The sequence below is a fragment of the Cetorhinus maximus genome, chromosome 6, assembly GCF_964194155.1.
Source record: "Cetorhinus maximus chromosome 6, sCetMax3.hap1.1, whole genome shotgun sequence".
NCBI lineage: Eukaryota > Metazoa > Chordata > Chondrichthyes > Lamniformes > Cetorhinidae > Cetorhinus > Cetorhinus maximus.
In genome coordinates, this window is record NC_135884.1 from 125,593,463 (window position 1) to 125,618,935 (window position 25,473).

General features: G+C 46.1%; 1 protein-coding gene across 2 annotated transcripts in view; it reads right to left on the minus strand.

The window, feature by feature from the left end:
* Positions 1-10,657: 10,657 nt before the first annotated feature.
* Positions 10,658-25,473, minus strand: part of spire2 (spire-type actin nucleation factor 2) — a 91,601-nt gene continuing 76,785 nt past the window's right edge. For both annotated transcript variants that reach the window (XM_078544446.1, XM_078544447.1), the window contains 5 exons: positions 23,703-23,840; positions 22,511-22,578; positions 21,719-21,746; positions 15,879-15,994; positions 10,658-13,859 (listed from right to left, as the gene is read on the minus strand). In XM_078544446.1, coding sequence (XP_078400572.1) covers positions 13,655-13,859; positions 15,879-15,994; positions 21,719-21,746; positions 22,511-22,578; positions 23,703-23,840 — 555 coding nt within the window. In that variant the 3' untranslated portion in view covers positions 10,658-13,654. The remainder of the gene's footprint in view (positions 13,860-15,878; positions 15,995-21,718; positions 21,747-22,510; positions 22,579-23,702; positions 23,841-25,473) is intronic.

Below are 25,473 nucleotides of genomic sequence, written 5' to 3' on the forward strand. Positions count from 1 at the left end.
TACTATTGATGAGAAACTGAACTGGACTAGCCATATAAATACTGTGGCTACAAATGCAGGTCAGAGGCTAGGAATCCTGCGATGAGTAACTCATCTCGTGACTCCCCAAAGCCTGTCCATTATCCAGAAGGCACAAGTCAGGAGTGTGATGTAATATTCCCCACTTGCCTGGATAAGTTGCAGCTCCCACAACACTCAAGAAGCTTGACACCATCCAGGACAAAGCAGCCCGCTTGATTGACACCTCGTCCACAAACATTCACTCCCTCCAAAACCAATGCACAGTAGCCGCAGTGTATACCATCTACAAGATGTACTGCAGGAATTCACCAAGGCTCCTTAGACAGCACCTTCCAAAACCACAATCACTACCACCTAGAAGGACAAGGGATAGCAGATCCATGGGAACACCACAATCTGGAAGTTCCCCTCCAAGTCACTCACCATCCTGACTGGGAAATATATCACCATTCCTTCACTGTCGCTGGGTCAAAATCCTGGAACTTCCTAACAGCACTGTGGGTGTACCTACACCACATGGTCTGCAGCGGTTCAAGAAGGCAGCTCACCACCACCTTCTCAAGGACAACTAGGGATGGGCAATAAATGCTGGCCTAGCCAGCGATGCCCACACCCTGTGAACGAATTAAAAAAATAAAGTTAGAGTGTTTGCAGCTGGCAGTCTTTGAGAATGGTTGAAACCACTCCAACCCAACAACACAATAATATAGAAGCAAAATACTGTGGATGCTGGAAATCTGAAACAAAAGCAGAAAATGCTGGAAAAACTCAGCAGGCCTAACAGCATCTATGAAGAGAGAAACAGAGTTAACGTTTCGAGTCCGTATGATACGGACTTGAAACATTAGCTCTGTTTTTCTCTCCACAGATGCTATTAGACCTGCTGAGATTTTCCAGCATTTTCTGTTTTTGCAACACACTAATATATCTTCAGCGGTTTGAAGCATTGCAGCATCTTCTAAAATAGGAGTTTGCAACCTTTTCACCTCCAAGGCCCCTCCTGTGTTATAGAAATTCCAGATCCTCTGTAGCATATGTTTATTTATGTAAAATGTAGTTGTACAGTGAAGCATATATTTGTTCCTAATTGGATGGGGTTCTTGGAGGTGGCCTCTTAATTGGGCCCCTCCTGTAAAATTACACTGGAAGGCACACTGCTGCTGCGAATGGGGTCGGCACCCAAAAATAGACCCAACTGCTGGAAATTTTCAATGTCCAGAAGATTCAGCTCAGTTTCCTTTTGAATGTGTCAATTCTGGGCAAGAAAGGGTTTCTTCCACCTTGTATCGTTAATTCAGCTTGTTTATTTCACTGAAATTTGCCAGTGAGGTAATTAGCCAGTCACACATTGTTGAGCATCTGGGCAGATTCAGATTTTTTTTAATCGACAAGGGAAGTATGTATCACTTCTCTGAGATGAATGGGCAAGTATTCTGCCTCAAGACAGCCATCTCGCTAGAGTTGCAAACTCTGGCTGGACATATTCCTGCAGATGTTGGTGGAAGTCACATCACAGAAAACAAAAGAAGCAATGGTGATATAACTAGCAACTTTTACGTGCAGCGAGTGGTTAAGATATGGAACACGCTGCCTGAGAGCGTGGTGGAGGTAGGATCAATTAGATCATTCAAGAGGGAATTGGATTATTACCTGGAAAGGAAGCATGTCCAGGGTTATGGGAGAAGGCGTGGGAATGGCACTTAGGTGCAGTGCTCATTTGGAGAGCCGGCGCAGACATGATGGGCCGAATGGTCCTCCTCTGTGCTGTAATAGTTCTGTGAATTATTGTCTTGAGTTACTTGTAAAACAAAAAATATTTTATTTCCTCATTCACACAGTGAACCTGGGCAAGGAAAACGGGAACATTAGAAACGTCAATGGATTCATCAAGTTGTACAAAAAGTCATTGGGCGTAATTTTCCGTACCTGCTGGCGTTGGGCATGCTCGGCGGTGTGAGCAGACAATATGGCGAGAAGACCAGAAATCAGTTTCACAACATCGTGAAACCAGTTTGCGATTGTCCCACTCGGCCCATCGATGGTGGGCTACGTTTCCCGCCATTGGACATCAGGAACCTCATTGTAGTATATCTGCATATCATTATAAGGGCAGCCTGCCGGAATCAGCCCCCCCCCACCCCCACCACCCCTCCCACCCCGCTGGTTCGTCCACCCATGTCTGTGTGATTGCACATGGATATTTTTCACAACAGCATATATAAAGTGTGCACTTGGCGGGCTGCATTTTGAGGGGAACTCGGAGGTGAGTGCACAGGAACAGTGAGTGCAGCAGTTGTGAGGGTCGCCTGTTGGACCTCAAGGTTGAGGCACATTGTTGGGGGCAAGGGCTGCCCTGCGGTTGAAGCGTGTTGGAGGGGTTGGGGGCAAAGGCTGCCCCGCGGTTGAAGATGCAGGTTGTAGGGAGTGGGAAGGAAGCAGCCACGCATTAGGGAAACCTTGTATAAAGTGACCATTCCTTTGCAGCTGAGACAGTTCAGCTGCAGCCACATTGACATACAAGGAGTTGGATCTCTAGCTTATCTGTCCACTCAAGCAATGCAGAGGCATGAAAGTGCCACCAAGTGCTCCAGAGCTTTTCACCCCTCGGGCACAGACTGCAAACTAATGAGTGTTTTAGTGGACTGCAGAACAATTGGACGGCTGGGTACGTTGTACAATCTCCTTGTTAAAGCTGGTCATGGAGCAGTCACTGCTGGAGGTGCTCACAGCCCCTTGCAATGTTGTCATCCTGGTTTGGACCAGTCTCCCCGCATGGTACAACCTAGCAGGGTAGCCTTGCAGTGTGGGTTAGGAGAATGCCTGCGCCTAAGCTGAGAGCACAGCATGCAGTCCAGTGGGCAAAGCTGCCACCAATTGGTCAGGTGGAATGGGGTGGAGGTGGGTGGGGTGTTGGGCAGCCATACAGCGCACCTAACTCTAGCCATCCAAGTGGTGGCCAGCACTCTCTGGAATGTGTTAAGGGGCTTTCAGACATAACCAAGAGAGGTTCTTAGAACACCCAAAGTAACAAACGTGTCTCTCTCTTTCATCCCACAGAAGGAGTACTGCATGGAGCCTGGTGAACTAGCTGTATGCCTCGTGGCATACAGAGAGCGAAGATGACAGAGAAGAGAGTGACTGAGGCACCTTGCTGCGCAGAGGGAGGAGCAGCACCCTCAAGAAGCAGGGGTGGCTGGAGCTCCCACATATGCCACTGGAGAACCACAGTGAGCCGTCGCTGGTCAGCGCCTAGCTAGACCCAAGGTCTATAGATGTCGCCTTTCATTCTTGCAGATGATCAGGAACCAGTATCACCGAAGACTGCGCATGTCGAGAGAATTGGTCAGTCACATCTGCCAGCTGCTGCAGGATTTGGCACCACGGGGACATGGAGGGCATCCACTGCCTGTGGCCGTGAAAGTGAATGCAGCGCTCAATTTTTACGCCAGTGGCTCCTTTTAGGGCTCCTCAGATGATCTCTGTGGGATATCACAAGCCTCCACTCACAAATGCACCCATGAGGTCACAGACACCATCTCCGTGAGGGCACACAACTTTGTGCACTTCGCCCTGGACCAGGAGAGCCAGGATGCAAGAGCGATTGGATTTGCCCAGATCTCGGGCTTCCCACAGGTGCAGGGTGCCATCGACTACATTCATGTGTCGCTCAGATCTCCATCACAACAAGCGGTCAACTATGTTAATTGCAAGGGCTTCCATTCGCTGAAAGTGCAGCTGGTGTGTGACCACCACAAATGCACCCTGCAGGTCTGCACACGGTTTCCAGTGAGCGTCCACAACTCCTACATTCTCAGTAGATCACAGATCCCTGGCGTCTTCCAGAGTCCACAGAGGCTGCAGGGTTGGCTCCTTGGGGACAAGGCCTACCTACAGAGGACGTGGCTGATGACACCCGTGCAGCAGCCTCAGACTGCAGCAGAATGAAGGTATAATAAGGCTCATGCTGCAACTCGCACTTTGGTGGAGCAAACCATCGGGATGCTGAAGGTACAGGTTTTGGTGCCTGGACCGGTCTGGTGGAGCCCTGCAATATAGTCCGCAGAGGGTGTCGAGCATCGTTATTGCCTGCTGTGCCCTTTACAACCTGACTCTGTAATGGGGAGAGGAGCTGGCTGAGGAGGAGGTGGAGGAGCTGGAGGCCTACTCTCCTGAGGAGGACATCGATGGTGATGAGAGTGAGGAGGTCTTTGTAGGTGCCGAAGATGGCGATGGGGCCCTCGCACTGGCCAGATGAGGCAGGAGTGCTTGGGAGGCCCTCATTGCTGCTAGATTTGTGGAGGATGATGATGACATACAGTGAGGAGACACCATAGATCCTCGCATTGCATCAATGAATGTTTGATTCAAGTCTGGCTTATGGCAGCTCACTTGCACTCTGTGATCAGGGTCATATCATATAGACGCAGCCATGAAACTTTAGAAGCATTTAATCCTTTGTCCGCTTTCAGCACCTGAGCCCTTCAGGAGCGCAGTGTCACTGGTCACAAATGCTGAAGAGATCGGGGGCTAGCCCCACCTTAAAGGCACGGAGAGCACACGGAGAGAATGATGGAACTCGGTGGCGCCTGCCCACGACATTCTGGCAGCAATGAGAAGCACTGAGAAGGTACAGGTACCTGTAATGTGTCGAGGGAGTGTGAGGCCGGACCATCACTGTGGCCTGAAGGTTGCACAGAGAACAGGAAAGAGGCCCTGGACTGAGACACCTGCCTTTATCTTGCACAGAAAGGTTTCACATCTGAGTGACACAAACACTGCTCATCAGAACAAGGAGCCATAGGGAGGGTGACATTGTTGAGAGTTTATTTACAATAGTGAACATTATGTACAAGTGATTCACACCCATACCCAGGCTGTGTAACTACATCTTCTTAACCTTCCTAATCCTGCCGTTACATCTTGGTGCTCCCCGAACGTCCAAAATGGAGGTGAAGGCAGCCTGCTGACTGCTACACCCTGTCCGCGATGACCTCGATGGGCGTCCTCTGGAGGGACGAGACCCGCAGGGCCCTGGCCTGCTTTCAGGGTCCTGCTATGTGGCCGTGGCACCCTCCTCAGCCTGTGAAGCTGGAGCTGCTGAGGTCACAGGAAGAAGAGATCTGGATGGGCCGGACACTCCAGGAGTCACCTTAGTGGATGGCCCCGGGGTGTGCGCCTGCTGCTCCTCCTCCCTATGGGTGCCCGAGGGCCCCTGGCTGACTCCATGAGCGGAAGTGAGATCAAGCTGCCCTGGACTGCTCTCATGTACACACTGTTGGAGGCCAACTCTGGCGTCAGTGATGAGGTTAAACCCGCGCAGCAGTGCAGGAGCGATGTCCTGGACCAAGGTCTCCTTGGCAGCCGCCATCCTAACAGTGTTGACCTTGGTGCATTAGCATGCTGGCACTATCACCTCAGACTGAAGGCGGACGGACTCCTCCATCGTGCCTTGCAATCTGAGGAGTGTAGCGGACATCCCTTTCCGATGTTCCCAAGCTTGCCTTTGCAGCTCCAGCAACTGAGACATGACCGAGTCCAGAGGCTCATCATCTGACTCGGACAGCAAATTTCTGGCCACCAGCAGTCCTCCGAGTGCTGGACCTGGGAAGTCCCTGCTGCCGCCTGCTGTGGATCAGAAAGTGCAATGTGCTTACCAGATTGTGATCCCGAGGCTACTCTAAAGCTAGGTCCCACTGAGATCTCTGCACTGGTGGAGGGTGTGGGTGAGCGCTGTGATGGGACTTCAGGGAGGGTGCCTTCAGATTCCTCTTCAAAATTTTATTCTGGGCTTGATTAGAGGCCCTGTGTCATGGACTCCATTGGTTGTTTCCCAGATGTGCCTGCAAAAGCAAGGAGAGATAATTAGTGCGTGACAGTGGCCTGTGAAACAGGACACATCAGTCACAGCATGGTTATCTGATGGATGTTGCACTGCTGAATCCTCACTTGGTAGAGCAGCGCCGACCTCACCGTCAGCACAGGACCGGTCCAGATCCTCACCGGTCAGCTGGATGGCTCTGTTTTCAAAGTGCATGAGGACCTTGATTTCAGGCATTCCTCCACCAGTCTGCAAACTCTCCCTCTTGCTGTGTGCCAGCTTGTCCTACATGAATAAAGATGGAGAGTGTAAGCAGGATACCTGCCAGGCCAGATGATATGTATGCCTGGCAGGGTGGGTTCTGAATGGTACCATGGACAGGATGAGGACAATGAAGGAGTGTGTGAGAGTGAATGGTGATGTCCCTTGAACTGGCAGTGAGTGAGGGCCCTGTGGATGTGTGACGGGTTTGTGAGTGTGTGATTTGAGAGTGATGATAAGAGTGGCTTATCCTGGCGGAACAGAGGAGATCATTCATCCTCTTATGGCACTGGGTGGCTGTCCTCCCTTGCAGGGCGTGGGCACTGACCACTGCTGCCACTGCCTCCCAAGCCAGATTGGTGATGTTGCTGACCATCCTGCAGTCAGAGCAAGGGTAGAGGACATCACAGTGAGTCTCCATGGCATCCAAAAGGCGCTCGAGGGACACGTCATTAAACCTGAGGGACGCAATCTTTTTGTCTTTCAGGGTCATGTCTGCCGTGCAGCAGTCCTGGGCTGGAAGCACTGAGAGACGTGTGTGTGCATGCACTTTAAACATGGCGTCCAGTGTGATGAAGCGGCAAGGTGATGGCGTGGCAGGCTAATGAGAGCCCAACTGCCATCAAAACAGCACGTTTCCCCACTCACTACCACACTTAGTGCAAATCTGTGACGATTACACCTATTGTCATGCAGTCGATCAACAGAATGCAAAACTATGCCTTCCGATGGTAAATCAATATGTTATTGACATTGATATCAGTATTTTTCTAGTTTCTTAACCTGCTCTCTAAATGTTTCCCTCACGATTTCAATGGTGCACAGCATTGTCAACTCCTCGGTTATCGTGTGATTTTTTTTTGGCTTCTGCAATTTTCTGCGCCATCATTACATGGGATGAAACCCAAACTTTTTATCAGTGGTAGTTTCAGATTTGATTACTACTCCAGTATCCACCAGTTCCTGAGCTTTTTATTCAATAAACGAATGTTGCTTATCCTGACATATTTCTTGCTTGGTAATTAATATTCTCTAAATTTGGAAGGTTTCAAAGATTCATTGGATAGTGCTTATACATAAACTAGATGGTAAAGGTATATCTCCATTCTTGGTACAAATAAAACCAGAATCCAAGTAGCTGATTTCATATTTCCTTAATGTTACATGGTTAATGGTGGCTTTGTGTTCACCTCCATCTCCTTAATGTTCTTCAACCCTTATGGGGGTTGAACTTGGTGAAGGAAGTTCTGTATCATTCTCTGTGGGTTGTGTTGTTTAATTTGAAGCTGATGGTCACATTAAAAATTTATTTATACAGGTATTTCCTAATGGCTTTTCCTGTTGCCATTTTTCTTGTTCCCGCTAAAATAGCTATATTACACCTTGTGTAATGTAGAATTTAAGCCCTAAATTATTCCTCTTTTGAAACTGAAGTTTCCTCATTTCATTATCAAACCCCAAAATGGCAGTGAAAGCCAGCAACTTGAATTAACAGCACCAGTAATGATGGAAGCAGATCGCACATGAGGGGAATGGAGAAGTAACTGGACCATGAGCAGCTTTACCAACTGAAATTCAGTGCCATAAATCCTTTAGTGACAGAGGCAGCCACAGCTGCCTGCCCCAACGTTTTCTAACTTCCCAAACCCTTCACAAATAGCCAGCAGCATTGACTCAATGGACACAAACACTCAGATTAACCAGAGTGACCAACTCACATGAAGTAAGCAAAGCTTTGACCAGGGGATCAGGGGTTGGGTGCTGCTCACCATAATGGAGAGGTGGGTGCTGGTGACCATGGGAACAGGGATGGAGGAGTAGGTGGTCATTGGTATGTGTGAGCGTGAGGGTGGGGGGAGGTTCCAAATGAGTGAGTGGAGAAGGGGTCTTAAAACCAAGATAGACAGGGATAAGCCAGATCTAGCCAACTGCAAGTCTCAAATTGATTCCTATTGACTTGGGAGACATGATACAGTTATGATCTTGGTAGAGCCCAGTAAATACTTTTTCTTTTTAAAAGAAATCCAAAATATCAGTTATTTACTAAAAGAATGGACCCACAAGACTCCATTGTTTAGAACAGAAGAATTTTTACTCTACAAGAGACAAAGTAATCATTAAATATCATCTTAGGTAACCTATATTCTAACATACATAATAAGTTAAACATGAATTAACAGGCAAATTACAGTTGATTATAAACTATAAATTAAACATTAAATGGCAGATACAATGAAGACAGATATTACAAGTTGGGCTTGGCAGTCTACACAACATATACGTCATCAAGCTCAGTCACAAAGTCTTTCAAAACTCTGTCTTCCTCACAAGGTATTTCCACTGTTATCCTTCCAGGATGTAGTCTTATCTCCAGCCAACAGCTGTGCACAAACACCCTGAGTTCCATGGGCATGGTTTTCACCAAAGTGGCACACATCCGCAGAACCTCCTGAACTTGGTCTGGATGGCATAGATCCACCAATGTTATATTCAAGTAAGAGAAACAGCTGCAGCAACTTATTCTCAGCTTTTGGATCGAGCCTCTGTGTTCTTCAGCTTGCCTGTACTGGACCACTGGACTCATCAACATTCTACTGAGCTCAGGTAGCTCTTTGTCCATTTATATAAGTTCAACCAGTTTCAGTTTGCCCAGAATTTTGGTTTCCTGAGAAACTGGGAGTGAGTTTCCTTTCTCAGTTTTCCTTTTTATTAAGAGGCTGTTTCAAAAAACACAAGCTTGGCAACCACAGGTTCCATCAAGATACCATCATAGTCTGTTAGTGGCTATGACTTCCTGGTGTTAGGATTAACATTGCGCTCATATTGGAAGATTTCATGGTGACCTTTGATATGCAATTAAAATGTTACACTTGCCCACCTGCTGCAATATCCAGACTGCAGCTTGCTGTAGACGATGACTTTGAGAATTCTATAGTCAGATTTGTCCACACCTACCTTTCTGACCAAACAGTAATGCACTGTAACTGGAGCACCTCTATACACACAACGGATGTAGACTGAGGAAGGTCTGAATGAGTATCATTGCTGTCAGACTCAATTGTTGCACAAGCTTGCCAACTGCATCAAAGGGTTCCTGTTCTACAAACCTTTGGACTGCACTATAAATAGACTATTATGCACTGAGTCTAAACTGAAAGACAAATCTACTTGTAGTGGCATGACATCTCTAATATTACTGAAATACAGTGATTTCTGGATGTTTTGATCGAAAATTTTCATCAATTCTATATTATTAGCACAACACAAAACATTGAAATAATTGTAAATATATAGTGTAGGTCAAGTTAATAGTAAGTTAGTTTCATTATACCCTTTGGCTTAAATTGTCAACAATGTCCACCTTAATTCCTTAGTACCAATCAGTAGCAGAGTTGTGCTTTACTCTTTCCGCTTACAATTCATACTGGCTCTCCCAGCTCTCAGCTCAGTTCCTGCTGGCACTCTTAGGTCTCCCTTCAGTTCTTGGGGGCACTGTTCTCTTGTACCCACACTCCTCATTTATGGCACCGACCTCCGACCTGCACCCATCTTGTTCATGTCACCCTGGCTATCTCTTTCTCTCCTTCCTTTCATTAATTATAACACACTTCCTCCCCATTCCCTCTCAGTTAATGGAGGGACTCTCATTTCTTTCCCACTTCAAAGCACTGCCACTAGCTTATGCTCTCTCCACTCTTTCATTTCCCCATCACTCTCAATCCTTTCCTCCTCCCTCTCCTCCCTTCACTGCCATCCATTGCTCCCTTTTCATTTCCCATCAACAACATTCTGAGCAGAAAATAGAAATAAAATGCTGCAGATGCTGGAAATAAGAAATTGAAATGCTGGAAATAGTCAAATGGGTTTTATATAACGTTAGAGTTTTAATTTCAGATTTTTTTATTGAATTCAAATTTCACCATCTTCCATGGTGGGATATGAACCCAGGTCCCCAGATCATTACCCTAAGTCTCTGGAGTACTAGTCCAGTGACAATACTACTACACCACTGCCTCCCCCATCTTGCTGCTAACTTGAGTGATTCAAGCTACTGTACACTTGTAGATGAGAATTTCTGTTCTTATGAGAATTCCTGTGTGCAGTTACCATGATCGACTTTAGTAGGAATGGCATCAGGGGGACAGGACCTGACCATGTTGACTTTAATGAGCAGTGACTTGTGGACTAAGGCCTCAAAATCCTGTCAGTGTGAAACTCTGACAGTTGTTTTAAGTGGAATACAAGTGAACAACATTAAACACTGACATTCAGGCCTCTGTCCTTACTTTATATTTCAAAAGAGCCCCTTTATTTGATGTTTATACTGTTTTGAGTACCCATTAATAACCTTCATATCCTGCAATGCATGTTTATTTTAAAAAAATGTTTACATTCCTGCTTTTTTAAAAAAAATGTTAATAAAAGTTTCCACACTTTACTTGTAATTGCTATTGTTCTGTAGCATCTCGATTGCTAACAGAAACAGGTGCTCAATGAAGTCTCTAATTATTCGCTTACAACTTTAAGTTATTGAGTATTATTGACCAGAAGTGGCTGGACAGTTTGCACAGTTTTATTTAATCCTGCAGTAAATAGAACTTATATTTACAAGAAAAAATACATACATACCAAATAAATTTTACATTCCATATTGGACAGCAGGCCCAAACATAAAATGTTTACTTCTTTATTTGCATAATATTATTTTTAGCATGCTGTTTGACTGAAATCCAGTCATTATACACACAACACACATCCCATTAGCCCAGGGAAGCTGTATTGATAGTCATATTCATTGCTTATACTGAAAACTGTCAGCACTGAAACACAAGTTTTCTTCTTCATAAGTTCCTTTGGTAAGGTGAATTTTTTCACTGCAGTGCAATGTCTTAACCAGAAGCTAACAGCTTTGTCCTATGCATATGCCTGCAGGATTTCTATGACTGCTAGAGTATTGCTTTGAATGGACACCTGGATGGGGAAACTGCACTCATATGCATGTCTGATGACTTAGTTAGAGCTGTTTTACTCCTAGATATCACAGGTCTTCAAATCTAACTTAGGAGCTTTATTGATAATGCAGATCATGCCTGTGGGTTCTATCCTGTGGAGGTGTATCCTTAAAGGTGTGATGTTCTGTTGAGTTGCTATTGTACTCTTGGTGGCTACCCTATAGCTTGCATTGCATCCATGAGGGTGGCCACAGTAAACCCCAGCAACGTACTTAATCAGGAAGTCTTTGAGCTCATTAAATGCCCCCCATCATGCACTTGTCGTACTGGATCATCTTGGTTAAACATTTTAAACATGCAAAAAATGCTAATAAGAAACATTATGCCAGAGCAGGATCAATAACAAAAATACTAGCTGCGCTAGATCTATACGTTTATACATTTAACAGTGCACATAGCAGCTGTACCAAAATTTTCCTGAACAGATTTCATCACAATCAAAGGCACTCTTACAATCTTTATCCAATAATCTGGCCTCTGAAAAGCTCAACTGCCAGCATCAGGCAACTTCATAAACTGTTAAACATACAGTGTTCCACATTTATTGAAACTACTTTTTCATGTCTTAATCATTGAAATTTCAAATCAATTCAGTCTGTGGCCTATTCACTATTTGCTCTTGTATCTGTCAATAAAAAGGTCAAGTCATGAGAAGGGGGAGCTTTAAAATAGTTCTAGGTTTGCAATAACAACAGCTATGCCTATAATTTGAATGTTTAACTTTCTCCCTAAGTTTGGAGTTCCCATTCTCCATTAGCTGTTTACTTAGATGATTACAGGTGGTGAATATCCTGGCAGAACATTGCAAACACGATAATCATTGCTTTTCATTATGTATGTTGCCTGAATGCGGTAAACACCAGAAAGGCCAAAATGGGGCTCAGCTATGCAGAATGTAAAGTAAACAACCAAACCCCAATAGCTGGGGCGACGTATTACACTGGTACTGTGATTTCTCAAATCAGATGACTTTACAAAAGCACTTGGGAACTTTAGGTTTATGATATCAGTTGAATCTCTCATGTTTTAATTTTGTAACATTCTGTGAGCTAAATATTTTCTATTTATAGCATCACCAGTGTTAGTACCCATTCCACACTACTGTGAAGCTCTGGAATATCAATACAAAAGATCCAGCTAAGTACTGATAAGATATTCAAGGCAGTTATGATACCTTTTCCATAGTTACTATATCATGTAAGTACTGGTTTATATAACTCATAACATCAGACACCACTGATATCCGCTTGTCCAAATATATCTGTAGATTTATGAGGCAATTGCTAACATACAAAGACAAAGTGATTTTAGATGATTCCTTACTACCTTACAATGACAATGCCCATTAAGTGGAGAGAAAGTGCTACTGCAATATATATATTTACAATGGACACTGCAGCCAGTCAGATAACTGCACAAAGGAAAATTAAAATTTTTCTGCTGTTCACTAGGACTGTTAACTCTGGTAACTTAAGTAAGAGGACCAAATGTAATATCTCATTTTGAATTCCAACTAACCTTGCTTGATCTCTTTTCAGGTATCATAGGAGCAAAATTCAAAGCTATTTGATTTACAGTATGTTCACAGAGATGCAACACAGCTAGGAATAACAAATCACTTTAGGCTACACTAAAACAGAATGAACTCTTGATGCTTTTTCTGTTGTGGTGAACCTCATGCAAAATCATGACACATAAACATGACCCCCAGCGTCTAAGTTAGCAGGCAATGATGATTAAGCCGAGGACAGTTATTTGACAATTACAATAAAACCCACTTAAAGTAAAACCTGTGGTTGAACCCATAGCGTTTAATGAGACATTAGGGTAGTTTTGGATGTGTAACATTGAGAGAATCTTAAAACTTGCACTCAGTGTAGACCATAGTAAAGCATCCAATGTATTGGAATTGAAAGATTAGCAGCAGGTGCTTCAGGAACAAGGAAACATAGAAAACATAGCACAGTGAAGCCCACAGGAGATTGTATAAAGCAAACGAAAGAAAAATAAATATTAATGAAATCATTCAAAATAATGAAAAAATAAATTTAAAATTTTTTTGCATTCTAAGCTGACCAAGCCTCTTGCCCCTGTCAAGATGGCTGAGTTTCAAACTCTCAAAATCTGTACATCTCCGCCAATCGCCCTGTCTCAACTTTTAGAGCTGGTTACCAGCAATGGATGAAACTTTCAGATTTCACCCACATTTCAAAAGCCAAGCCTCAAAGCCCAAGAACTCATTTGGAGCATCCTCATTTTGCCTTGTTTCTGCAGTAACTGAGAGTCATGCATCAATGCGAAAGCATTTTAACAAGAAAATGTTAATCCTTATAATGTGACCGCCACAAACACCTGACTCTTTTGTGTCCTTAATCCTCACATTCGTCACGCCTACAGGAGATCAGGTGACATGGGCACTTCTTTGAAGCATTGCATATTGTTCTTTTAGGAACTAACATCAGCACGTGCAGCGTGACTGCCGACAGCTTTGGCTGGCATCATGTGGTGAACATAATACAATTAATTCTTGCTCTTTCTTTCTTCAGGATCTTTTTGAATTTGCATACATAGACTGGGCTTTCCTCATGGCAGTATTATTCAGAAGGTCCACACTTTTACGACTTGAATTGATGACGTCGGCAACAAATTTTGCGCACTCAGCACAAACTTCTTTGAAGCTACAGCCGTGTGTGTAAAGGTGAGGAAATTCTTGTTCCACTGACCGGTTACTGAGACTCTTCAGAGATCTGAAACACCAATGGGGCCAAGAAGATGATTTGAAGAGTCAAGTGCCAAACAGTCAGATAGTCCCTCACTAGCACTCTTATTTAAAATACATCATGCTCATACCAAAAGTCTAAAATATACAAAAAAGCCAAAAGGGTTTATTTGCCAAAATATTGGAGTCCTTTACAACTCATGATAATCTTGCCATACCTAGCTATTAGAATTAAGCTGTATTTTAGTGGCAACTTAAACTTAATCTATTTAATCTTAATTATAAGTTTTTTGAGTTACTTACAGCAATACAGTGATCTAAGGGTAGAATGGTATCTAGCAACCTATATGTTTAGTATTAACGTCAATGGTACCCCATTCAACTAAAAGAAATAAGTATTGCTAGAGTCCAATCAGAAATGGAATTACCTGGAAAAACTCAGCAGGTCTGGCAGCATCGGCGGAGAAGAATAAAATTGACGTTTCGAGTCCTCATGACCCTTCAACAGAACTCTTTGTTCAGTTCTGTTGAAGGGTCATGAGGACTCGAAACGTCAACTCTTTTCTTCTCCGCCGATGCTGCCAGACCTGCTGAGTTTTTCCAGGTAATTCTGTTTTTGTTTTGGATTTCCAGCATCCGCAGTAGATTTTTGTTTTTATCCAATCAGAAATGACTTTTTTCATAACTTCTTGCAAATTTAGGCTCTTTCCTTTACTTTTTCCTATTCACAAATGTAGGGGCCAGAGAACATCCTAGATCACAAGAAATTTTTGATCTTTTCTCAAGTTTAGCAAATAACTTTATCCTGCACTTCTAAAAGTAAATCATTTTGAATTAACGCAGTTTTCTACAGGTAGGTCATGATGATGGCATTTGGAAATGGAGATCCAAGTTAAGAAATAACTTTAATACTTCAGAACTCTGCTACACAAATCCTATCTTGCACTGTCCACCATGACTTATATTGACGCCCTGTCCCATGGCCGCAAGTTTAAAATCATTTTTAAATCCTTCCATGATTTTGCCCCATCTACCTTTGCATACTCCCCTAGTCTAATATCCACTCCTCCTTGAACCTATTGTTCCACTGACTCCAGCCTCTTTGCCACTTAATTGGTAGCAGCATTTTCAATTGCCTGGGTCCTTCCTGCTCCTTTCTTAAAATTCTCCGTCTCTCTACAAAGTTCTCCTCCTTCAAAAATACTCCCAGGTTTTTCATCAGGCCTCTTAAGTTCTTTCCTGGATCAATCTATATTTTCTATATGCCTTCTGGAGAAGTATCCTGGAACATTTTGACGTTCTAATTGTTTTAGTTTTATCGTTTAGTAGCCTTTCTCCACGTTGCACAGTTCGACTATTAGAGAACTCCCAGTTCTAAGACTCTTTCTGTGATAAGGAAACTTTATTAGTGGGCACTGCTGATGCTCCATTTATGTGGAGCAAGTTTTACAAAACAATTTTACACAGTTTATCCTATTTCCAGTTTTCCCAATGGCAGACTGTTTCACCCAGTGGCCCACTGACAAAACTGCTGGAACAATATAATTGCATGCCCTTTTCAAAATTGAACCAAAAATAATTAAAATTCTATATACAGCAGTTCCTGTAACATCCTGCATTTTCCAAAAATTATGCAGATTCTTATAAAGCAGTTATTTTCCATTAGCTAACTGTGATTCAGCGTGCAATTAAAATTGCAGCAACTGCAGCACTGATATGAATGGCATGAAACATACTAACAGTCTGATATTACATGCCACAGTGACAAGTAAAACCATATACACAAGCTGCTTATTCAGTCTAATGCCACTGGTGAGCAGCCTCTCCATCCTCCATCCAAGCTCAATTTCAAATCCCGTATCTTATCCATCATCAAGATTGTCTACCTCCGCTGGCACAACATCATCTGCCTTAGTGCTGGCAACGGTGCTGAATAAATTAAATGCATTGTTGCTGCAGTTATATATTTCTCAATACCTCACTAAAGTGAAGTTCAATCTAAGGAAAAATTCAACATCCAAGTTTCGCAGATAGTCCAGATACTTACTGAGATTGGAAACATCCTTTGGTCTGAGCTGCTTTTGTCTGACTGGTTTCCGGAATAGTTTCAAAACCCACAGTGTAAACCGGTATATGGGCAAGTTTCTTGGAAGGAAGCTTGATCTGTAGAAAATATACGTAGTTAATTTTTATAGTTCTATTATAGGCATGCCACTGTTTCCATCAACCTGCATATACTCAGCATTTATGGCCGTGGTGGAAGAAAGGAAAGAAAAATGTTCGGCTGAGATCTTGGTCCTTTGTGCAAGAGTGATTTTATATGAAAATCACAAGTATAGAATGAAGTTCAGCCTTGTGTAATAAGTAAGGAAGAACAAAGTTGCCTAAACCAATTCTATCCACAACAGCATCTGCACAAGCACTTTCTGTGTAAGGAGTGTATGTGGGCAATTATAAGACTTCATATATAAGAACAAGCCAATAAATTGTGCACACATATTGCACAAGGACTGATACTAATTTAGCTGTCTGATCATAGCAACATGCCCATTAAAAGGCACATCATGTACAACATTGTTAGTCTGCTGCGCCAATAACCCTGATGTACTTCACACTGCTATGAATAATTTCAATTTATAAATGTAAATTCTTTTTGTAAGGACATTATAAAAAAAGTCTCTCCAATCTAGAAGTATATTTCAATTCAAATAAGCCTCAGCCAAAAACTGAATAAGACAGCCTACTAAATTTTATTCCCTTTTATTTCATCTGCCCAACAAAACCACAGGCTTGTCCAATGTACGGCCCATGGGCCAAACGCGGCCTGCAAAGCCCCTCTAGAGTAGTTTTCAAAATGGCGGTAAAACAGGAAGATGGATGGAAGATTCTGCATGGAGCTGCTCCTCCAATCGCAGGCCAATTCTCTCTTGCGTTTGCTGCTGATAGGTGGTGAGTTCGGAACCTGGGGAGCATGACCCAGGGAATTGAGGTTTCGAAGAGCGTCGACAAGGGAGCGGACGTGCTGGAGAGTGTGGAAAAAGGAGCATACGTGCCGGAGAGCATGGATAAGGGAGTGGGGTCCAGGTGTCCGCCAGACCGGGGCTCAGACAAGCCGGAGTGAAGTTCAGGCGTGCTGGGGAGCAGGGCCTAGGTGGCCCAGAGCGGGGCTGAGGTACCCAGTGCGGGACCCAGGTGGTGAGGCAGCAGGAATAGGGCTCAGGCAAGGTTGAGTGGGGGCCAGGCAGGCTGATGTGGAACACCAGGCAGCAGGAGCAGTGTCCAATGGCATCTGAGAAAATGAGTAACAGGAGACTGTATGAGAGTGTGAGGGGGGGTGTTGGGAGAGTGTCGCGCGGGGTGTTGGGGGAGAGTGTGACGCGGGGTGTTGGGAGAGTGTCGCGCGGGGTGTTGGGGGAGAGTGTGACGCGGGGTGTTGGGGGAGAGTGTGACGCGGGCTGTTGGGAGAGAGTGTGACGCGGGCTGTTGGGAGAGAGTGTGACGCGGGGTGCTGGGAGCGAGTGTGACGCGGCGTGCTGGGAGAGAGGGTGACGCGGCGTGCTGGGAGAGAGGGTGACGCGGCGTGCTGGGAGAGAGGGTGACGCGGCGTGCTGGGAGAGAGGATGACGCGGGGTGCTGGGAGTGAGGGTGACGCGGGGTGCTGGGAGCGAGGGTGACGCGAGGTGCTGGAGAGAGGGTGACGCGGGGTGCTGGGAGAGAGGGTGACGCGGGGTGCTGGGGGAGAGGGTGACGCGGGGTGCTGGGGGAGAGGGTGACGCGGGGTGCTGGGGGAGAGGGTGGCGCGGGGTGCTGGGAGAGAGTGTCGCGCGGGGTGCTGGGAGAGAGTGTCGCGCGGGGTGCTGGGAGAGAGTGTCGCGCGGGGTGCTGGGAGAGAGTGTCGCGCGGGGTGCTGGGAGAGAGTGTCGCGCGGGGTGCTGGGAGAGAGTGTCGCGCGGGGTGTTGGGAGAGAGTGTCGCGCGGGGTGCTGGGAGAGAGTGTCGCGCGGGGTGCTGGGAGAGAGTGTCGCGCGGGGTGCTGGGAGAGAGTGTCGCGCGGGGTGCTGGGAGAGAGTGTCGCGCGGGGTGCTGGGAGAGAGTGTCGCGCGGGGTGCTGGGAGAGAGTGTCGCGCGGGGTGCTGGGAGAGAGTGTCGCGCGGGGTGCTGGGAGAGAGTGTCGCGCGGGGTGCTGGGAGAGAGTGTCGCGCGGGGTGCTGGGAGAGAGTGTCGCGCGGGGTGCTGGGAGAGAGTGTCGCGCGGGGTGCTGGGAGAGAGTGTCGCGCGGGGTGCTGGGAGAGAGTGTCGCGCGGGGTGCTGGGAGAGAGTGTCGCGCGGGGTGCTGGGAGAGAGTGTCGCGCGGGGTGCTGGGAGAGAGTGTCGCGCGGGGTGTTGGGAGAGAGTGTCGCGCGGGGTGCTGGGAGAGAGTGTCGCGCGGGGTGCTGGGAGAGAGTGTCGCGCGGGGTGCTGGGAGAGAGTGTCGCGCGGGGTGCTGGGAGAGAGTGTCGCGCGGGGTGCTGGGAGAGAGTGTCGCGCGGGGTGCTGGGAGAGAGTGTCGCGCGGGGTGCTGGGAGAGAGTGTCGCGCGGGGTGCTGGGAGAGAGTGTCGCGCGGGGTGTTGGGAGGGAGTGTGGCGCGGGCTGTTGGGAGAGAGAGTGACGCGGGGTGCTGGGAGAGAGAGTGACGCGGGGTGCTGGGAGACAGTGTGACGCGGGGTGTTGGGAGAGATGCTGGGAGAGAGTGGGACGCGGGGTGTTGGGAGAGAGAGTGACGCGGGGTGTTGGGAGAGAGAGTGACGCGGGGTGTTGGGAGAGAGAGTGACGCGGGGTGTTGGGAGAGAGAGTGACGCGGGGTGCTGGGAGACAGTGTGACGCGGGCTGTTGGGAGAGAGTGTGGCGCGGGGTGTTGGGAGAGAGTGTCGTGCGGGGTGTTGGGAGAGAGTGTGGCGCGGGCTGTTGGGAGAGAGAGTGACGCGGGGTGTTGGGAGAGAGTGTGACGCGGGGTGTTGGGAGAGAGTGTGACGCGGGGTGTTGGGAGAGAGTGTGACGCGGGGTGCTGGGAGAGAGTGTGACGCGGGGTGTTGGGAGAGAGTGTGACGCGGGGTGCTGGGAGAGAGTGTCGCGCGGGGTGCTGGGAGAGAGTGTCGCGCGGGGTGTTGGGACAGAGTGTCGCGCGGGGTGTTGGGAGAGAGTGTCGCGCGGGGTGTTGGGAGAGAGAGTGACGCGGGGTGTTGGGAGAGAGAGTGACGTGGGGTGTTGGGAGAGAGAGTGACGTGGGGTGTTGGGAGAGAGTGTGACACAGGGTGTTGGGAGAGAGGGTGACGCGGGGTGTTGGGAGAGAGAGTGACACGGGGTGTTGGGAGAGAGTGTGACGCGGGGTGTCGGGAGAGAGTGTCGCGCGGGGTGTTGGCAGAGAGTGTGACGCGGGGTGTTGGGAGAGAGTGTGACGCGGGGTGCTGGGAGAGAGTGTGACGCGGGCTGTTGGGAGAGAGTGTGACGCGGGGTGTTGGGAGAGAGTGTGGCGCGGGGTGTTGGGAGAGAGTGTGACGCGGGCTGTTGGGAGAGAGTGTGACGCGGGCTGTTGGGAGAGAGTGTGACGCGGGCTGTTGGGAGAGAGTGTGGCGCGGGGTGTTGGGAGAGAGTGTCGCGCGGGGTGTTGGGAGGGTTGCATGAGAGTGTGTGGGGTGGGGTTGTGTGAGTCAGCGTGAGGGGTTGTGGGAGAGTGTGGGAAGGGAGAGAGTGTGGGGGGCTGTGTGAGGTGGGTGTGAGTCAGTGTGAGGGTTGTTCTCTCAACACCCCCCTCACACTCTCTCTCAACACCCCCCTCACACTCTCTCTCAACACCCCCCTCACACTCTCTCTCTCAACACCCCCCTCACACTCTCTCTCTCTCAACACCCCCCTCACACTCTCTCTCTCTCAACACCCCCCTCACACTCTCTCTCTCTCAACACCCCCCTCACACACTCTCTCTCTCAACACCCCCTCACACTCTCTCTCTCTCAACACCCCCCTCACACTCTCTCTCAACACCCCCCTCACACTCTCTCTCTCAACACCCCCCTCACACTCTCTCTCTCAACACCCCCCTCACACTCTCTCTCAACACCCCCCTCACACTCTCTCTCAACACCCCCCTCACACTCTCTCTCTCAACACCCCCCTCACACTCTCTCTCTCAACACCCCCCTCACACTCTCTCTCTCTCAACACCCCCCTCACACTCTCTCTCTCAACACCCCCCTCACACTCTCTCTCTCTCAACACCCCCTCACACTCTCTCTCTCTCAACACCCCCTCACACTCTCTCTCTCTCAACACCCCCTCACACTCTCTCTCTCAACACCCCCCTCACACTCTCTCACTCTCAACACCCCCCTCACACTCTCTCTCAACACCCCCTCACACTCTCTCTCTCTCAACACCCCCCTCACACTCTCTCTCTCTCTCAACACCCCCCTCACACTCTCTCTCAACACCCCCCTCACACTCTCTCTCAACACCCCCCTCACACTCTGTCTCAACACCCCCCTCACACTCTCTCTCAACACCCCCCTCACACTCTCTCTCAACACCCCCCTCACACTCTCTCTCAACACCCCCCTCACACTCTCTCTCAACACCCCCCTCACACTCTCTCTCAACACCCCCCTCACACTCTCTCTCAACACCCCCCTCACACTCTCTCTCACCCCCCTCACACTCTCAACACCCCCCTCACACTCTCTCTCAACACCCCCCTCACACACTCTCTCAACACCCCGCATCACACTCTCTCTCAACACCCCCCTCACACTCTCTCTCAACACCCTGCATCACACTCGCTCTCAACACCCCCCATCACACTGTCTCTCAACACCCCCCTCACACTGTCTCTCAACACCCGCCTCACACTCTCTCTCATACAGTCTCCAGTTACTCATTTTCTCAGATGCCATTGGACACTGCTCCTGCTGCCTGGTGTTCCACTTCAGCCTGCCTGGCCCCCAATCAACCTTGCCTGAGCCCCATTCCTGCTGCCTCACCACCTGGGTCCCGCACTGGGTGCCTCAGCCCTGCTCTGGGCCACCCAGCACGCCTGAACTTCACTCCGGCTCGTCTGAGCCCCACTCTGGCGGACACCTGGACCCCACGCCCTTATCCATGCTCTCCGGCACGTCTGCTCCTTTTTCCACACTCTCCAGCACCTCCGCTCCCTTGTCCACGCTCTTTGAAACCTCCGTTCCCTGGGTCATGCTCCCCAGGTCCTGAACTCACCACCTATCAGCAGCAAACACAAGAGAGAATTGGCCTGCGATTGGAGGAGCAGCTCCATGCAGAATCTTCCATCCATCTTCCTGTTTTACCGCCATTTCGAAAACTACTCTAGAGGGGCTTTGCAGACCACGTTTGGCCCATGGGCCGCACATTGGACAAGCCTGTATTAAATCAACCCATACCTTTGTCCGTGTTACTTTGAAATTAATTGTTGATTCTTTATGAAGTTTCAGGGCTGCCTAGGCCTCCACACTCTCACTACTGGCAAAAATCATGAATTGTCACTTACTTCCTAATCAGATCTATTGTTCAGGAAAATTGAGGTTGCAACACACATGTGTATGAGCAAACATTTACTGCCCCAGGATTCACATAAAGATGATCAGATAACCAAGTGATGACTGAGTCAGGAGACTGAGTCATGTTTTGAGGGTACACTGTTTATTCTATTTTCCCAGTAGTTTTAGGGCTTTTAGTCTGTCCAGATATTGCAGTGTTAACAACCAATCTGCAAAGTGTCACACATTGTTGAGCCAGAAGGATTTCATTGGAAAATATGTGGATTAAGATTTCGTGGATCAGATTACTGTGGTAAAGTGTTTATGGAATTCTTTATCAAGTAACTTTTGCAACAGCTCTTACCTTTAAATTGCAAAATCCACAAACTGATCTGAAGAGAAAGAAAATAGGTGCGTTTTTAAAATCACAGGAAGAGTACAAGAAAGTAAATTATTCTAAACTAACAATATTTATTAATATGGCAAAGGCCTTTGGGCTATTTTTCATGTATTTATTTTAATAACCTTGTCAAATTTGCTGTAAGTCTGAGATCATCATACTCAAGTGCCCAGCGTTGTAACTGAAAGACGACATCTTTACACTGCAGTTGTTTGACATATATTTGGCAAGTTCTAGCATTGGATCTTTAGGCTGTATTTAAAAATAATGTAATCTACAAATCTACATTAATCTAATATCTTGATGTATTAGATCAACTGCAATCAAATTTTATAAAAACAATTGGCATTTATATAACATAAAGAAACTTCCTAATGTGCCAAAGATGGCTAAATCTAGAAAAAAAATAAAGCATGCATCTAGCATTTGAGGTTTGTAATTTTTTTTTAAGATGTTTTGCAGAAAGCAAAAATCTTTCTGGAATGTAATTGTGCTCTTGTTTTGTGTGAAAGGTTTCCCATAAAATACACTGCTCAGTGTGTTTCCATATATAAAGGAGGGGAATCTGAGTCTCGTCTGTTCCTTTATAGCTTTACAATACTCCATTCTTTCCAGGATAGCCCTGGTCCTGACTGAACTGGTGGATTAACTGGAACAGACAGCATATTCAGGCATTTTGATGTAATTGTTAACTAGCACATTTTCAGTTTAAAAAAATACAGATAAAGGGAAAACTGTTTTTGTTAACCAAGTTACCTTTTACAAAATAAACATGCCGAGGGCCATGAGAACAAGGGGAACTTCACTTTACAACAGCAACACACCTGCAAGGCAAAGAGCAAAGGTAAGATGATAGAACTCCTAAAACCAAAAGGATGTAACATAAGATTCCATTTTACAAAATATATCTATAAAATGCAATGCATGAAACATTTCAGCCTTGTTGACCATCTTCATTTGTGACCCTAAAGCACAAAGCAGATAAACCGGGACTGCAGGAGAACCCGAGGGGGAAAAGGGAAGAAAGAGCTCATAGTGTAAAGTATTTATTTCTTCATGTTTTCATAAGCCTAGCTACAAATAAACTCATGCCAAGTAACTACTCTGGAATATTTTAAGAGCTGGGGGCATATTTTCCAGTGTATGTAAAGATGAATTCTATTCTATTGCAGTACTGTCATTATAAATTTACCCAGCAAAATAATTTTATACAAAGATGAAAATATATTCCCAGATGTGTATAGGTAATGTCATCACTGGATGTGAAGATTGGAAATGTCTGCATGGAAAACGATGGCATTTTGCATCTTGTTTGGACATGCCAATCGGGACTATGTTTTAAAAGTTAAACGAGATAAAAACACGGAAATCTAGGATAATCTATTTAAAATTCACATCCAAACGAATAGAATCCTCACTATTTGTAATGGATATACTTTCCGATATTTCCTAATACTCCCACTCTGAGTGGGGGTATTAGTCCAGTTTGCTGGAAATTGCAAAGTAGTTGTTTAGCACAAGATCTTTGTTCATGGGTTGGAAAGTGCAAAGAACAAAGGTTCTGAAGTCAGTTTAAGAATCCCCCTCCTCATTTTCAGTAACAATTGCAGTTTCAACCTCAGCAACGAATGTTGCTCCAGTGTACATGTTAGCCGGGTTTCCAACTAGTACTGTACTTCCAGCCTGAGGAAATGCTGGCATGGTGCCTGTCTCACTTGTGATTGAGATGTGTATCACTCTTTAATTAGGACAAGACAGAATTGATGTATGAAGCTAAAAGCCACCTGCCCCTGTTCCTAAATTACTGGAGATGACATGGTGCTGATTGAATAGTTGGGAGAACGGTTTGGCAGAAATGAGAGACCGAGAGAAAGAAAATAAAAGGAAGTGGGAATCGAACAATAAACAACATCATTACGGAACAGCGAAAAGTGCACAAGACATGTACCTTTCCCTTTTTCAGGTTGTTGTACAGATCTTTGTTTTGCAGAAACTTTTCCATTTCAGCTTTAACTAAGACTTTCCGAACATTGATAACTTCCTCCACAGTTAGCGTCAGACTTGCCACTGGGTGACTGAATTCCTCCTGCAAAAGAAAAACATTCCATACTTCCTGCACTGACCTGTCTTGAATTTATAAAGAGGATACACCATGGTTTACAGAACAGAAAGCACCAAGCTATGTCGGGTGCACAAATCCCAAGGCTGAAGGGTTTGAGAGCTATTGGGACCACGTCAACCAAAGGTTTTTTTTTCTAAATTGAATCTCATGCTGCTTCTGGTTCCCTCATTTTATGGGCTTACATAAATAACCTCTAAGATGAGAAAAATAATAGCTTTATTCTGACAAGACCTGAAATGACTTGGACAGGCACGTGCTCTCAATGCACACTAGCCATACTGCGAGGCCGTGATGTAGCATTGGGCCAGCTCGATATGAAGTGATGGGTAGAAAAGCTTAAAAGTAAACAGAAATTTTCAAACAAGTAGGCCTTATAGAAAAATGTAAATAGTTGCACAGCAGAAAACGGTGGTAAAAGACTGACATCATTCTGATGTGCGGCTGCAGGTGGCAAACAGTTGGTGATCTTGTATCTGAAGAGACCGATGGCAGCCTGTACTGTGTTGATACAGGAGATGAAAAGAAATATCTACCCTGTAGTAATGGAAAATGGAAACCACTGAAGATCGACATAATTCTACAGATGCACCTTATGATAAATGATTATGGTAATAAAAAAGTGTCATTTTCAGAAATAATTCACGGATATTCAGTCTGCTCCTGGGGTATATCAGTATACTGAATCTTGCCTTTTACAAACTGCAATTTATATGAAAATCATATATCTCCATCCTCTGTGACCCTTGTGTTCACTACCTACTTTTCTCTCTATGCATCAACTTTAAAATCCTCGTATTAATGCACAAATCTCTCCTTTCCACATCCTTCAACCTCAATCAGTCCTATTATTCTGTTCACATGATTCTGGATTCCTGTGAGTAATCTATTCTTTTCACTAATTTGGCCTGCAGCATCTTCTGTTGCATTGAGCTCACGTTGTGTCTAAGTCCTTTCATCTTACTAGCTCTCTCCTCTCCTTAAAGGCTCTTTAATTTCTGTTGAAGTCAAATATTGGGATCTTGAAGCAGTGTCCCATGCATGGACATCTTAGGAGGCATTTGCAATACAGACTTGCTTAGGGTCTTTAGGTTCTTTGTGCTCTATAACCTTATTATTTGAAAAGGCCTGAGTAGAGCTGAGGTCCATCCACAAACAAGGCTAGATCAGGCTTTGCTCTTGGTTATCACTCTTAATCCTTCTTTCTTAACTTATTTTAATGTTTGATTTTTGCTGTTTAACACTGGTAAATTTTCTTATATTGAAGCTGCCAGGTACAGCAGGTGATTAGGAAAGCTAATAGAATGTTATCATTTACCGTGAGGGGAGTTGATTACAAAAGTAGGGAGGTTATGCTTCAGTTGTACAGGGCACTGGTGAGACCACATCTGGAGTATTGTGTAAAGTACTAGTCTCCTTATTTAAAGAAAGATGTAAATAAGTTAGAAGCAGTTCAGAGAGTGTTTACTAGACTAAAAACGGGGATGGGCAGGTTGTCTCATGAGGAAAGGCTGGACAGGTTAGGCTTGTATTCACTGGAATTCAGGAGAATAAGAGGCGACTTGATTGAAACCTTTAGGATCCTGAGGGTCTTGCCAGG